The sequence below is a fragment of the Fistularia commersonii genome, chromosome 2 (genome assembly GCF_037954325.1).
Source record: "Fistularia commersonii isolate RoL2024-O1a breed Wild chromosome 2, RoL_Fcom_v1.0, whole genome shotgun sequence".
In the NCBI taxonomy this organism is placed as follows: domain Eukaryota; kingdom Metazoa; phylum Chordata; class Actinopteri; order Syngnathiformes; family Fistulariidae; genus Fistularia; species Fistularia commersonii.
This window is the reverse complement of record NC_141285.1, coordinates 27,981,205-27,993,714: the sequence shown is the minus strand read 5'-3', so window position 1 is coordinate 27,993,714 and position 12,510 is coordinate 27,981,205. Positions and strand designations below refer to the sequence as shown.

The window sequence follows — 12,510 nt, the reverse complement described above, 5'->3', positions numbered from 1 at the left end:
GTTCTGGAAACATCTTTAGTTTTCCAAAGTTTATTGACTCAATTCAACTTCAGCGGATTAAAGAGTAAAAACGTCTTTATTTATTTACATCAAACTTCTCGTCCACCTCCAGGAGCTTTGACCTGATTTTGACTCCAAACAGAAAAGTCCATCAAATTGGACCCCGACCTTCAGCCGGGAGGCGGGGCCAACGCCAGCGCCAGCTGTCAATCAAACCACCTTCACCCTCTCATTCACACCTACCCGGGTCGAGTGGTCTTCAGCGGACTGGGAGAACATGGAGGGAACCCAGGCTGGAGAACATGGAGGGAACCCAGGCTGGAGAACATGGAAGGAACGCAGGCTGGAGAACACGGAGAGAACCCAGGCTGGAGAACATGGAAGGAGCCCAGGCTGGAGAACATGGAGGGAACCCATGCCGGAGGCTTCGGGTCAGACGGGGTTCTTCTGAATCTTCTTCCCGCCAGTCGAAGGGACCCCTGACAGAAGCCCAAGAGCCTCGATGTTCTTCCGGGTTCCTTCCAGGAACCTTCTGGTCTGGACCTCCAGGGTCGGAGCCGGACCTCGGACCCGAGCGGCCTCTGGTCTGAACCTTCTCCAGATCTTCTGTCTGCTCCCGGATGTCCTCTCTGCCAGCGTTGGTTCTTTGGACCTTCGAGGACCCACAAACATCTGAGGCGTCTTCAAAGGAACCCAAAGCCTTCGATGTTCAAAGCTGCTTTTCATCAAAAACTTTTATTCTTTCAAACTTTCCGAGAAATGAAAACCCCACGTTTGGGGAGAAAAAAAAAAGCGGGAACTGAAACGTTTCCACGGCGACGGCGGAAGGGTTTCCCGCCGGTCACTGATTGGCCAGCGGGGGGTCCTCCTCCTCCATTGGCTGGCTGCCGAAGCCGCTGTCCACCGTGGCGTCTGATTGGGGGACAGAACGACCAATGGGGTGAGCGGCCGGTCTCCTTGCAGGTTACCGTGACGACCGGGTCAAAGGTTACCTGCGGCCACTTTGTCGTCCCGAAGCTCCGAACGGCGAAGGAGACGGACGCCGTCCGACACGCCGAGAGACTGCAGGGCCTCCAGGAGCCCCTCCACACCGCCACCGCCCAGCTGCACACACACACACACACACACACACACACACACACACACACACACACACACACACACGGAGAAGACGAGGAACACATTTGTACAGGCTGTAACTGAGACGTGTGTGTGTGTACCTGGTAGTGGTGCAGTAGGTGTGTGTGTGTGTACCTGGTAGTGGTGCAGCAGGTGTGTGTGTGTGTGTACCTGGTGGTGGTGCAGTAGGTGTGTGTGTGTGTACCTGGTAGTGGTGCAGCAGGTGTGTGTGTGTGTGTGTGTGTGTGTGTGTACCTGGTAGTGGTGCAGCAGGTGTGTGTGTGTGTGTGTGTGTGTGTGTGTGTACCTGGTAGTGGTGCAGCAGGTGTGTGTGTGTGTGTGTGTACCTGGTAGTGGTGCAGCAGGTGTGTGTGTGTGTGTGTGTGTGTGTACCTGGTAGTGTTGCAGCAGGTGTGTGTGTGTGTACCTGGTAGTGTTGCAGCAGGTGTGTGTGTGTGTACCTGGTAGTGGTGCAGCAGGTGTGTGTGTGTGTACCTGGTAGTGGTGCAGTAGGTGTGTGTGTGTACCTGGTGGTGGTGCAGTAGGTGTGTGTACCTGGTAGTGGTGGAGCAGGTGTGTGTGTGTGTGTGTACCTGGTAGTGGTGCAGCAGGTGTGTGTGTGTGTGTGTACCTGGTAGTGGTGCAGCAGGTGTGTGTGTGTGTGTGTGTACCTGGTAGTGGTGCAGCAGGTGTGTGTGTGTGTGTGTGTGTGTGTACCTGGTAGTGTTGCAGCAGGTGTGTGTGTACCTGGTAGTGGTGCAGCAGGTGTGTGTGTGTGTACCTGGTCGTGGTGCAGCAGGTGTGTGTGTGTGTGTGTGTGTGTGTGTACCTGGTAGTGGTGCAGCAGGTGCTGGCAGGGGGCGGGGCTGTCCTGGTACAGGTGTGTGAGCTTCATCATGCCGAGCTTCTCAGCCAGCCTCCTCCAGGGAACGTCCTCCACGCTGAGGACCTCCACCAGCCTGGCCAGCGTGTCCTCGTCCAGCCCGGAGGCTCCGCCTTCTGAGGACAGAGGGGGCGGAGCCTCACTGAGTCCTTCGGCCAATGGCGCGTCTCCACGGCCGAGCGAGTTAGTTCTGCGTGAGGTTCTGACCTTCTGCGGCGCCGGTCCTGGCCTTCTTGCTGAGGTGACGCGTGGACTTTGGACCCGAGCCGGAGTTCAACACCTTCCTGACCTGCGGACGCCGTGAGGTGAGCGGGCGTCCGTCACCGCCGCGACGGATCGGCGAGGGCGAGGTCGTACCTTCTGGCAGGTGGCCAGGTCCAGCGGCGTGTGACCCCCCACGCCGCGCTTACGAACCCCCGCGGGCTCCGCCCCCTGCGCCGCGTCCTCCTCGCCGTCTTCGTCCGAAGAGCTGAAGATGAGCGGCTCGTCGTTCTCCAAGTCTTTGTCCGCGCCTGGCGGGTCGGACGGGAACACGTGTTATTACACGCGTGAAACACGACACGCGTGTTCAACTGTACTGAGAAGATGCTCTTATTACACTGTAATACTGATGTGTTGTTATTACTGTGTGATTAACAATCTGTTTATTACACTGTAATAACAACATGTGTTATTACTGTGTAATGCACAACATGCGTGTGTGTGTCAGACTGTACTAACAATCTGTTTATTACACTGTAATACTGATGTGTTGTTATTACAGTGTAATGTGTGTCCAACTGTACTAACAATCTGTTTATTACACTGTAATAACAACATGTTGTTATTACAGTGTAATTACAACATGTTGTGATTGCAGTGTGATGTAATAACAAGGTGTTAGCGGTGGTCGACTCTGGCGTGTTTGTGCGTGCGGGGGATCAGCTGACCTGCGGCGATGAGCATGGAGCAGAGCGTGGGGGATCCCAGTCCGGACGCCAGGTGCAGCGGCGTGTTCCCGCCGAAGGTGCAGGCGTTCACGTCGGCCTTCAGCTGCAAACAGACGGCGCTTTGAGTCGGGCCGCCGTGCGACGCGGCGTCGGCGTGGCGGCGGGCCGGAGCGAGGTCGTACCTCCGTGATGAGGGTGCACGCCACCTTGAACAGGTTCTCCCTGACGGCCAGGTGGAGGGCGGAGCTCCCGCTCTTCCGCTCGGGCGCGTTGATCTTGGCGCCGCTTTCCACCAGCAGGCGGAGGCAGCGCTCGCCGTCCCTCCTCACCGCCAGGTGCAGCGGCTGGAGCCCTGGGGGTCGGAGGTCACGTCATCCCGGGTTCGGAGGTCGCGGTCGGGCGAGGGAGGGGGCGGGTCCTCACCGTGGAAGTCGACCATGTTGACCAGGTGGGCGTGGCGCGGGCCCAGGTGCGCCAGCAGGAGGCGGAGCGAGGCGTGGTCGCCGGCCAGCGCCGCCAGGTGCAGCGGGCTGCGGCCATCTTTGTCCGGCAGGCCGGGGTCGGCCCCCGCCCTCAGCAGCGCCTCCGTCACCTTCGCCTGCCGCGTGATCACCGCCAGGTGGAGGGGGGTCTGGGGGGGCGGAGACACGGGTCAGGCGGGCGGCGGCGGCGGCGGCCGGCCGGGGGGCGGAGCCAGCGGCGGGGACCCACCTGTCGCAGGTGGTTGGCGGCGTTGAGGACGTCCTGCTGCTGGCTGAGGAGCAGCGTCTGGACCAGCTGCTGGATGACCCCCACCTGCTGGTGGATGATGGCCAGGTGCAGAGGGCTGCGGGCAAACACGCCGTGAGGTCACTTCCTGGCGAGGAGGGGGGGGCGGCGAGGGGGGGGAACTCACGTGTCTCCGTTGGCGTCCTGGACGCCGCACAGGTGTCTCTGGATGGCCAGCAGGACGCGCACGTCACCGCTGCTGCAGTACTGGAGCAGCGCCGCCGCCATCTGACGGGCGCTCGCCGACGCTCGGCTGTGGAGGGCGGCGGCTGCGGGGGGGTGACACACACACACACACACACACACACACACACACACACACACACACACACACACACACACACACATGGTCAGACACGGCGGCTCGAGGTCGCAGACCGGACGTCTTTCCGCAGCTTCGTACCGACGTGGAACAGCTGGCGCTGCATGGGGGAGGGGGCGCCGTCGCCCGACGGGGGGGCGGAGCCTGACATCTGGGCTCCGCCCCCGAAGCCCGCGTAGCCTCCGCTGTAGAAGACTCCGCCTCCTCCGCCTCCAGCCCCGTTCATCTGCTGGTTGAACTGGAACCCTGGAAAACAGCCACCGTAACTAACCGGCACAACTAGCGGCACACCGGCAGCAAACCGCACGCACTGAACAAGTCCAGCTAACCAACCGCACGCACTGAACAAGTCCAGCTAACCAACCGCACACAACAACAAACTACTGGTAACCAACAAACTGATAGGAAGCAACAGTAAAGTTCACACATGACATGACATTCCAGTCATTTGTTAGTTGCTTTTATCCAAAGCGACTTACAAAAAGTGCAATTCAGTCACCGAAGATCCAAAGTACCAGTGATGGGTAGTCAGAGGTGACCTCTCCACTAACTAGCATCTCAGAACTTTAAACATACATACATTCATTCCCCCGTTGTTGTTTTTTTCTGTTTAGAGTGACAGTTGGTTGTCCAGGATCACACCCAGGTGTTACCTAGTTGTGGTTGACCTTACCAGGGTGTTGTTGATGGTGATGACCAGCTCTCTGTGTGGACGACCTTCACCCGGACAAAGAGCCGCCCAGTCTTGTCTAGGTTGAGCTTCAGGTGTCCAGGCAGACACAAACTACTACTTGTTTACCAACATACTTCTTCTAAACCCCTCTCATATGACTACTGATCTGCCAAGTTAACTACCAACAAACTACTAGCAATCTACGGTGATAGTTACCTGCACTGAACAACCAACAAGCTAGTAGTAAACTACACACAAAGTAGTCTACCACCAGAGTGCCAATAAAGTACTGGATATCTACAGTAAACTCCCGGTAACCGCCCTCAAACTACTAGTGATCTACAGTGATAGTTACCTGCACTGAACAATCAACAAGCTAGTACTAAACTACACACAAAGTAGTCTACCACCAGAGTGCCAATAAAGTACTGGATATCTACAGTAAACTCCCGTTAACCGCCCTCAGACTTCTTCTTCTTCTTCTTTCGGCTTTTCCCGTTAGGGGTTGCCACAGCGAGTCAACTTTCTCCATCTAACCCTATTCTCTGTATCTTCCTCTCTCACACCAGCTACTTTCATATCCTCTCTCACTACGTCCATAAATCTTCTCTTTGGTCTTCCTCGAGACCTCTTGCCTGGCAGCTCCAATTCCAGCATCCGTCTACCAATATATTCACTATCTCTTCTCTGTACATAACCGCCCTCAGACTACTAGTGATCTACCAACAAGCGAGCAATCGGGACTAGTTACCAGCCGTTGAACCGCTCGTGCTCTTGAGTGAACTACCGAACCGGACTCAAACCGCCTGCGATCTCCCGCCGGCTCGTCCACCTCGTCCTTCCCGCCCGTTCTCACCTCCGGCTCCGCCTCCGAAGCCCGAGGCTCCGCCCCTTCCCCCCGGAGCCCCGCCCCCTCCTCGCCAGGACTCGTAGTGCGGCAGCGGCTTCTGCTTCTTCCTCAGGACCTCCTCCTTGTCTGCGGACGGACGGCGAAGGCATGGTGAGGCGTTGGGGTGTCGCGAGGCGGCGACGGCGAAGGCGGCGAAGAAGGCGGACCTTGCGGGTTGGGGATGTAGGTGAACTGCTTGGGGTCGCTGCTGTCGCCCGCCTTCTTCCTCTTCAGCTGCAGGAAGACGGTGACGGGACGCTCGATCTCGGCGCTGTGGTACGGCGGCGTCTTGAAGACGATGGCGTACTGAGGGCAGGAGGAGCGCCGTCCGTCAGCCGAACACCTTCCGGAACATCTGGCCTCCAGACCTGGAGGTCTCACCTGCTTGTGGACGTCCGTCGGAGAGAAGTCTCCGAAGGCCTCCCAGCCGCCGTCCTCGTCCTCCTCGTAGAACCGGATCTCTATGTCGTCTGACAGAGCGTAGCCTAGCTTAGCATCACCGCAGGCAGGGGAGACTACAAGCTGAGGTTAGCATCAGCACTGGAGGCGGCAAAACAGTGAGCCTAGCTTAGCATCACTGAAGGCAGGGGAGACTACAAGCTGAGGTTAGCATCAACACTGGAGGCGGCAAAACAGTGAGCCTAGCTTAGCATCACTGAAGGCAGGGGAGACTACAGCTGAGGTTAGCATCAACATTGGAGGCAGCAACGTGGTGAGCCTAGCTTAGCATCACCGGAGGCAGTGGGGACTACGAGCTTAGGTAAGCATCAACATGAGGTTGTAACGCAGTAAGCCTAGCTTAGCATTACTGAAGGCAGGGGAGACGACAAGCTGAGGCTCGCATCAACATTAGGTTGTAATGCAGTAAGCCTAGCTTAGCATCACTGAAGGCAGAGGAGACGACAAGCTTAGGCTCGCATCAACACTGGCGGCAGGAAGGGGTTTAGCTTCGCTTAGCTGACAGATCACGGGGGGGGGTTAGCCTAGCGTAGCACACATACCTTTCTGAACTTTGTCGCAGAGCAGGAAGATCTCGTCTCCTCCGAGGACGGAGCCGCAGGTTTTGTCCATCCTGGAGATCTTCAGGTTGGAGGCGTTTGGAGACTCTGGGGACAAAGATGGAAGCGACCTGAGCAGGAGGAACGAGGGAACCAGAAGGAGCAACAACACACAACGTGCAAATGGTTCCATCCTTTCCAGAAGGTTCCTGTGTGTGTGTGTGTGTGTGTGTGTGTGTGTGTGTGTCTCACTGCTGTCGTAGATGGGGTTGGACACCACCGGCTTCAGGGCCAGGGTGAAGCCTCCGTTACTGTCCTGCAGGAAGGCGGTGAACTTCAGCCGGACGATGTTCAGGTCCATCACCTTACCGAGCTCCTTGGCCTCCTTCAGGATGGAGGTCTCCTCCGACTCTGACACACACACACACACACACACACACACCTTTGTAGTTTTCCCACTTCAGTGAAACGAGTGTTTCTGTCAATCAAGCGGTGACATCGTCCTTGTCGTCATGGAGACGGTGTTACCTGTCAGGTGAGCTCCTCGCTGCCTCTTCCTCTCGTCCCTCAGCCTCCTGGTCAGAACTTCCACCACACCTTTCTTGGTCACGTGGAGGATCCCCAGGTTACTGAAGCTGCAGGAGATGGCAGAGCTGCTCACACACCCGTCCTTCCCTGTGTGTGTGTGTGTGTGTGTGTGTGTGTGTGTGTGTGTGTGTGTACTGACGAGGCGGTGAGGTCGTTGGGTCCCACGTCCAGCGTGCACGTCCCATTCTCCGTGCAGTGGCGTCCCACCAGGCTGTGGGCGTGGACCCGAGGGGGGTCACTGTGGGTCACCAGCTGCACCTCCACCCGGGCGGGGCCCACGTAGTTATTGATCTACACACACACACACACACACACACACACACACAGCGTGCTGTCAGAGGAGGCTGGAGCTCCTTGTCCTGCCGCCTATGATGCTGCTCAGAGGTTCTCAGACTGCAGGAGGTCTCACCTTCACCGTGGGGTAAGTTCTCCGGTTCTTCTCACTGGAGGCCCCTGGGAGCCCCCCGTGGGACGGACCCTCACACTCATAACGGAACCGAAAGCCCCGCTGGGAACACACACACACACACACACACACACACACACACACACACAGCTATGTCAGTTCTGGTTGAGGGTTTCAAGGAGGTGAAGCGAGGAGAGATGGAGGGTTAAACCTGTCAATCACATTTAGTCTGGATTTGATCAAACTTCCAAATCAGATTCATTCTGACATATAATTATCATTATTATTATTATTGTTGTTGGTTTTATATTATTATCATTATTATTATGATGTAAGATAACAGATGTATCTTATTATTATTAGGATTAGTTCCTTATAATTCTTTATATGATCATGATCCAATGACTTCTATGACTGGACTGAACTGTAACTATTATTACTATTATTACTATTATTACTATTATTACTATTATTACTATTATTACTGTTATTACTGTTATTACTCTCCTTTCCAGACTCAAAGTCGCTCCTTTTTCCACTCGCTTTGAACGCCGCGGCTTCAACAACCATGCGACTAATTTGTGTATTTTTTGGGGCTGACGGGCTTCAGCCGCCCAAACACTGAGCCGGGTCACATCGGACCGAACCTGCGTGAAGTTCTGAGGCCGCTGGATTCCGACAGCGAAGAAAGCGAGTTTAACGGCTTTGCCGCGCAGGAGGAAGACCCAGATGGAGATCAGCTGCAGGACCACAAAGGCACGATAGAAATGGACTTTTCCTGGTCTTATATATTATTCATCTTTGTCATCGGCCGTGTTCCAGCCACGGTTCGGAAAAATGCATTTCCAGTCGGTACGTTCGGATGCTAGCGGTATGGATTTGATGGAAAGCTGGAAATGTTGCTCATGTTACATCAGCATCCTATTTATCCACACTCAGACTGTTAGAGTTAGTTTTATCTGCTCATGTTCAGCTGCGCTCAAAGGTGGACAAGACAGTGGTGAGACCAGAGATGATGTTTGGACTAGAAACTGTTCCAATGACCAAAAGACAGCAGGCAGAACTAGAGGTTGCAGAGATGAAGATGTTGAGGTTCTCTTTGGGAGTGACCAGGATGGAGAGGATCAGGCATGAGTCCATCAGAGGGACGGCACATGTTAGATGTTTTGGAGAGAAGGTCAGAGAAGCCAGACGGAGATGGTTGGGTCATGGACAGAGGAGGGATAGAGAATATATTGGTAGACGGATGCTGGAATTGGAGCTGCCAGGCAGGAGGTCTGGAGGAAGACCAAAGAGAAGATTTATGGACGTAGTGAGAGAAGATATGAAGGTAGTTGGTGTGAGAGAGGAGGATCCAGAGAATAGGGTGAGATGGAGAAAGTTGACTCGCTGTGGTGACACCTGAAGGGAAAAGCCCAAAGAAGAAGAAGAAGAAGTTCAGGTGCGCTCAATAGTCCAGAAATGAGGCTCCAACCATCCTGTTACTGGAGTGTTATGATAATTAGTGTGAGTCTGCGCTGCACTCTTTGCACTCTTATGAGTGTAACAGCTGTTTCTTCTCATGTTATTACACCGTTATGACAACTGTGACTAAACTGCTATGACTACCATTATCACCCGCCTAACCTATTATTACTGTTACGGCTCTGACCGACACCAGTCACCTTATCATTATTAGTATCATTATTATTGAAATAACTCAAACAGGGAGGTGTGCTGTGCAGCCCGTTGGGGTCCAGAGTAATGGGATTACTTCCCCTCTGCTCACCTGTTTGGGCTCCTCGATGATCTGCACGTAGGGTCCGTGCACTGCAAGACAGACAGGAAGGTCAAAGTGGACCCGGCCGGAGGAGGAGCTCGCCGCCCTTCGGATCAATAACCGCATCCTTCCAACGCCCCGATCGGACGCCGGAAGTGTTCCCACGCCACTTCCTGTCCGCCCGGCGCCGGCGGGCTCACGGAGCAGGAGCTATTATCGCAACGCAGACTAACCAATCCCGTCCGTCGGCTTGGGGAAAATCACTCTGATCATTGATTAGTCAGTGATGAAGGCGGCGCCGCCGATGATGTCACGGCGAGGGGCTGACCTGTCTCTGGGATGTACGGCTCCGTCTTTATTTCCACGGGGGGGAGGTGGTCGTACGCCATCAGACTGAACTGCAGCTGGAGAAGACAAACCATCCATCCATCGATCAGTCCATCCATCAATGAACTGGACTTCTTCTTCCTGATCTTATCAGAACTTCACAACCAAACCAGGCTCCGATAATCTTTCCAATAATCAATAATCGGTGCCGAGCGGTGGACTCACGTCGCTGTCGTAGGGGTTGATGAGCTGAGCTTCCGTCATCCTGAGGGAGGGAACACACTCTGTCAGTGTGTGTGTGCATGTAAGTGTGTGTGTGTATGTGTGTGTGTGTGCATGTAAGTGTGTGTGTGTGAGAGAGAGCACACGTGCTTCTATGTCTGTGTTTTTGTTCCTGTGTTTGTGTGTGTGTGTGTGTGTGTGAGAGAGAGAGAGAGAGCACGTGCTTCTATGTCTGTGTTTTTGTTTCTGTGTGTGTGTGTGTGTGTGTGTGTGTATTAATAAGTTAACCCCCCCCCCCCCCCCCCCCCCGCCACAGTGACTTCCTGGAAGTGGCGGCGGAGGAAAACCCCCAGAATCCCAGCCGGGCTGAGGGGGCGGAGCCTGAGCGATGACATCACAGCCTGCGGGCTGAGGGAAGGAAGAGGGCGGAGCCTGTCGCCTGTCGCTCTCCGGCCGCAGGAAGTGCCGTCTTTTAAAGGGACACTTTAAAATAAAAGTGGCGCTGAGTGGATTTCGGAGACGCCCACCTGAGACCTGCCGCCATGACCCGACCAATCGGAGAGCAGCACGGCGGCGAAAATGAAGGTGATGATGGAGACGCTGGAGCTCCCTGCTGGAGGAGACCACCCGCTGCTCCGGCCCTGCAGATGATTGGCAGGTGATCAGTGTGTGTGTGTGTGTGTGTGTGTGTGTGTGTGTGTGGGGCCTTTAACCGTGTTTTCAAAGTAAAGGTCTCACATTAAATACATGTTCAAACAGTACAAAACAGTTGAAGCACAGGTTCTGGTGCTCTGGCCTTCTGACAGGAAGCCCCAGACCCTGGAGGTGCTCTCAGTGAAAGTCATCTGACCAAACCCTCATGTCCGTCCACAAAACCCCGACGTCCAGCTGGCTGCCGACTCAAAGTAGGGAAGCAGAACCTTCTGGATGGACCAGGGCCTCTTATCTCCTGGGGGTTCCTGCTTGTTGCCTCTGCGTCAGGCGGCTCCTGCTCTGACTGTGAGCAGAACGTCTGGGAAACATCTGTCAGCTCATTACTCAGTTACTACGCGTGTTACTCCATTACTACGCGGTTTACTGGGTCACCATGGAGCTCCTGACACCGATCATGCCGTTCCTTCAGCCGCTGGTCCTCGGTGTGTTTTCCGGGCCGTGATGGAGCGCGACCCGGCGCCACGGAAGTGACTTAAAAACAAACACATCTCTCTCATTTTCAGAGTCCCTTTGGACCAGAGGTCAATGTTTGGTGACCACCACGTCACCGGGTCGGCCCGTCACTGCGGCGACCAGCGCCTGGTACGGGTGAGCGACGCCAAACGGATTCTTTTTCTTCTCCACCGCAGAGGCGGGCCGGTCACATGTCAAAGCAGTTCCAGACGGCTGTCACACGCTGCTGTGCTACAGCTGCGGACGCAACCACACCTATGGCCGGTTGTCACCATGGATACGCCGGTCACCGCTCGAATCTGTCGGAGATCATCGATCCCTGATCGGAACCTATGGACTCGCGGCGGATCGGTATCTTTGGTTCGGTGTGTCGCGGCGGAGAGTTCGGCCCCGCTGGGTCAGAGGTCAGGGGTCAGAGGTCACAGGTGACCCGCATTTTCGCTTTCGCTTTCCTATTCCTCTTTATCCGGAGTGCTTCCATCACAAGCTCACCGTTCGACCCCTATCGATCCCCCAACGATCCCCCGGACAGATCGATTGAAAACGGACTTTTTAAACCAGAAAAGATCCACGAACCTTCCGGTGGCGGTGCGCGGAGCGGTGACGTCAGACCGGAAGTTCTATCGTCTCGGTTCTCGGTTCATAACAAACGTCCGGGACGCAGCGGTTCTGGTTCCGAGCGGCTTCGGGGCGGAGGAGCGTCCGCCTCCTCTTCCTCGGCGTTGGCCGTCGCTCCCCGTCGGTCGACCGGAGGCTCCTCGGTGTCCGGGACGTTCGACGACGTTGAGACGCGGTGGAAAGTTGTCCCACGGCCGAGAGACGTCCGCCCCGCCACGGAGCGCAGGGCTGGAAACTACAGTCAAGCGCGCAGAGCGCAGGCGCACCGAGGAGCGCTTCCGGTTGGGCGCCTTCACAATAAGAGCACGTTTCGATCACGTCGGTCGATGCTCCGCATGTGTGCGTGTTTGCATGTTTGCGTGTGCGTGTGTGTTTGTGCGTGCTTGTGTGCGTGTGTGATGATCTCCTTTCTGGTTGTCTCTCCGAGTCCTGCATGTTCTCCCTCTTCCTCGAGGTCTCCGAACACCTGATTGACAGCGGCCCGTCCCGGAAGTCCCGCCCTCCACCGGAGCAGGAGGACGGTGCACCGGAGCTCGAAGATGCGGCCGGACCTTCCACCCTCCCGGGGAACCTCTGGAGGGGGTCCTCCTGAGACATCCTCCTATCGCATGCTTTTACTTTCGAGCACCGGAAGTGCTGCGTGTGCTCTGCCCCGCGAACTTGACGGCGTCACCATGGTTACCGGCAGCCCGTCGGCTCGGAAAGCCCCGGACCGGAGGGGAATTCCGGCGTCGTGGGGAAAATCCTGCCCTTTGATTGGTGCAGCGAGGGAAAGCCCCGCCCACCGGAGAGGCGACCTTTATCAAATGTGGCTGACGGCGGCATGACGTCACGCGCATCGG

At 55.8% G+C, this 12,510-nt stretch overlaps 1 protein-coding gene across 4 annotated transcripts; it reads right to left on the bottom strand.

Annotated features, from left to right (window-relative positions):
• Positions 1 to 14: 14 nt before the first annotated feature.
• nfkb2 (nuclear factor of kappa light polypeptide gene enhancer in B-cells 2 (p49/p100)) lies at positions 15 to 11,885 on the bottom strand. Of its 4 annotated transcripts, none has more exons than XR_015108964.1 (25): positions 11,627 to 11,885; positions 10,411 to 10,524; positions 9,887 to 9,926; positions 9,663 to 9,738; positions 9,344 to 9,384; positions 7,579 to 7,677; positions 7,309 to 7,460; positions 7,110 to 7,216; positions 6,834 to 6,992; positions 6,585 to 6,689; positions 5,965 to 6,053; positions 5,751 to 5,889; positions 5,551 to 5,670; positions 4,103 to 4,267; positions 3,827 to 3,968; positions 3,643 to 3,757; positions 3,355 to 3,562; positions 3,114 to 3,283; positions 2,932 to 3,034; positions 2,360 to 2,514; positions 2,210 to 2,291; positions 1,949 to 2,118; positions 993 to 1,104; positions 593 to 912; positions 15 to 543 (listed from the first exon to the last, which is right to left on the bottom strand). XR_015108964.1 is itself a non-coding variant. In XM_086176101.1 (24 exons), the coding sequence occupies exons 2-24, from the start codon at positions 10,425 to 10,427 to the stop codon at positions 842 to 844; spliced, it is 2,637 nt and encodes an 878-aa protein (XP_086032227.1). In that variant the 5' UTR covers positions 10,428 to 10,524; positions 11,627 to 11,885; the 3' UTR covers positions 15 to 841. The 4 variants fall into 4 exon arrangements, 2 of the variants coding, with proteins under 2 accessions (XP_086032227.1, XP_086032241.1); XR_015108965.1 differs by having other exon boundaries at positions 1,949 to 2,115; XM_086176101.1 differs by having other exon boundaries at positions 15 to 912.
• Between the last annotated feature and the right edge of the window lie 625 nt (positions 11,886 to 12,510).

Coding starts and splice junctions, on each gene's coding strand:
- nfkb2 (XM_086176101.1), bottom strand. Junction 3,758..3,826: donor CAGGACGCCAACGGAGACAC/GTGAGTTCCCCC, acceptor GTTTGCCCGCAG/CCCTCTGCACCTGGCCATCA. Junction 1,105..1,948: donor ACCTGCTGCACCACTACCAG/GTACACACACAC, acceptor GTGTGTGTGCAG/CTGGGCGGTGGCGGTGTGGA.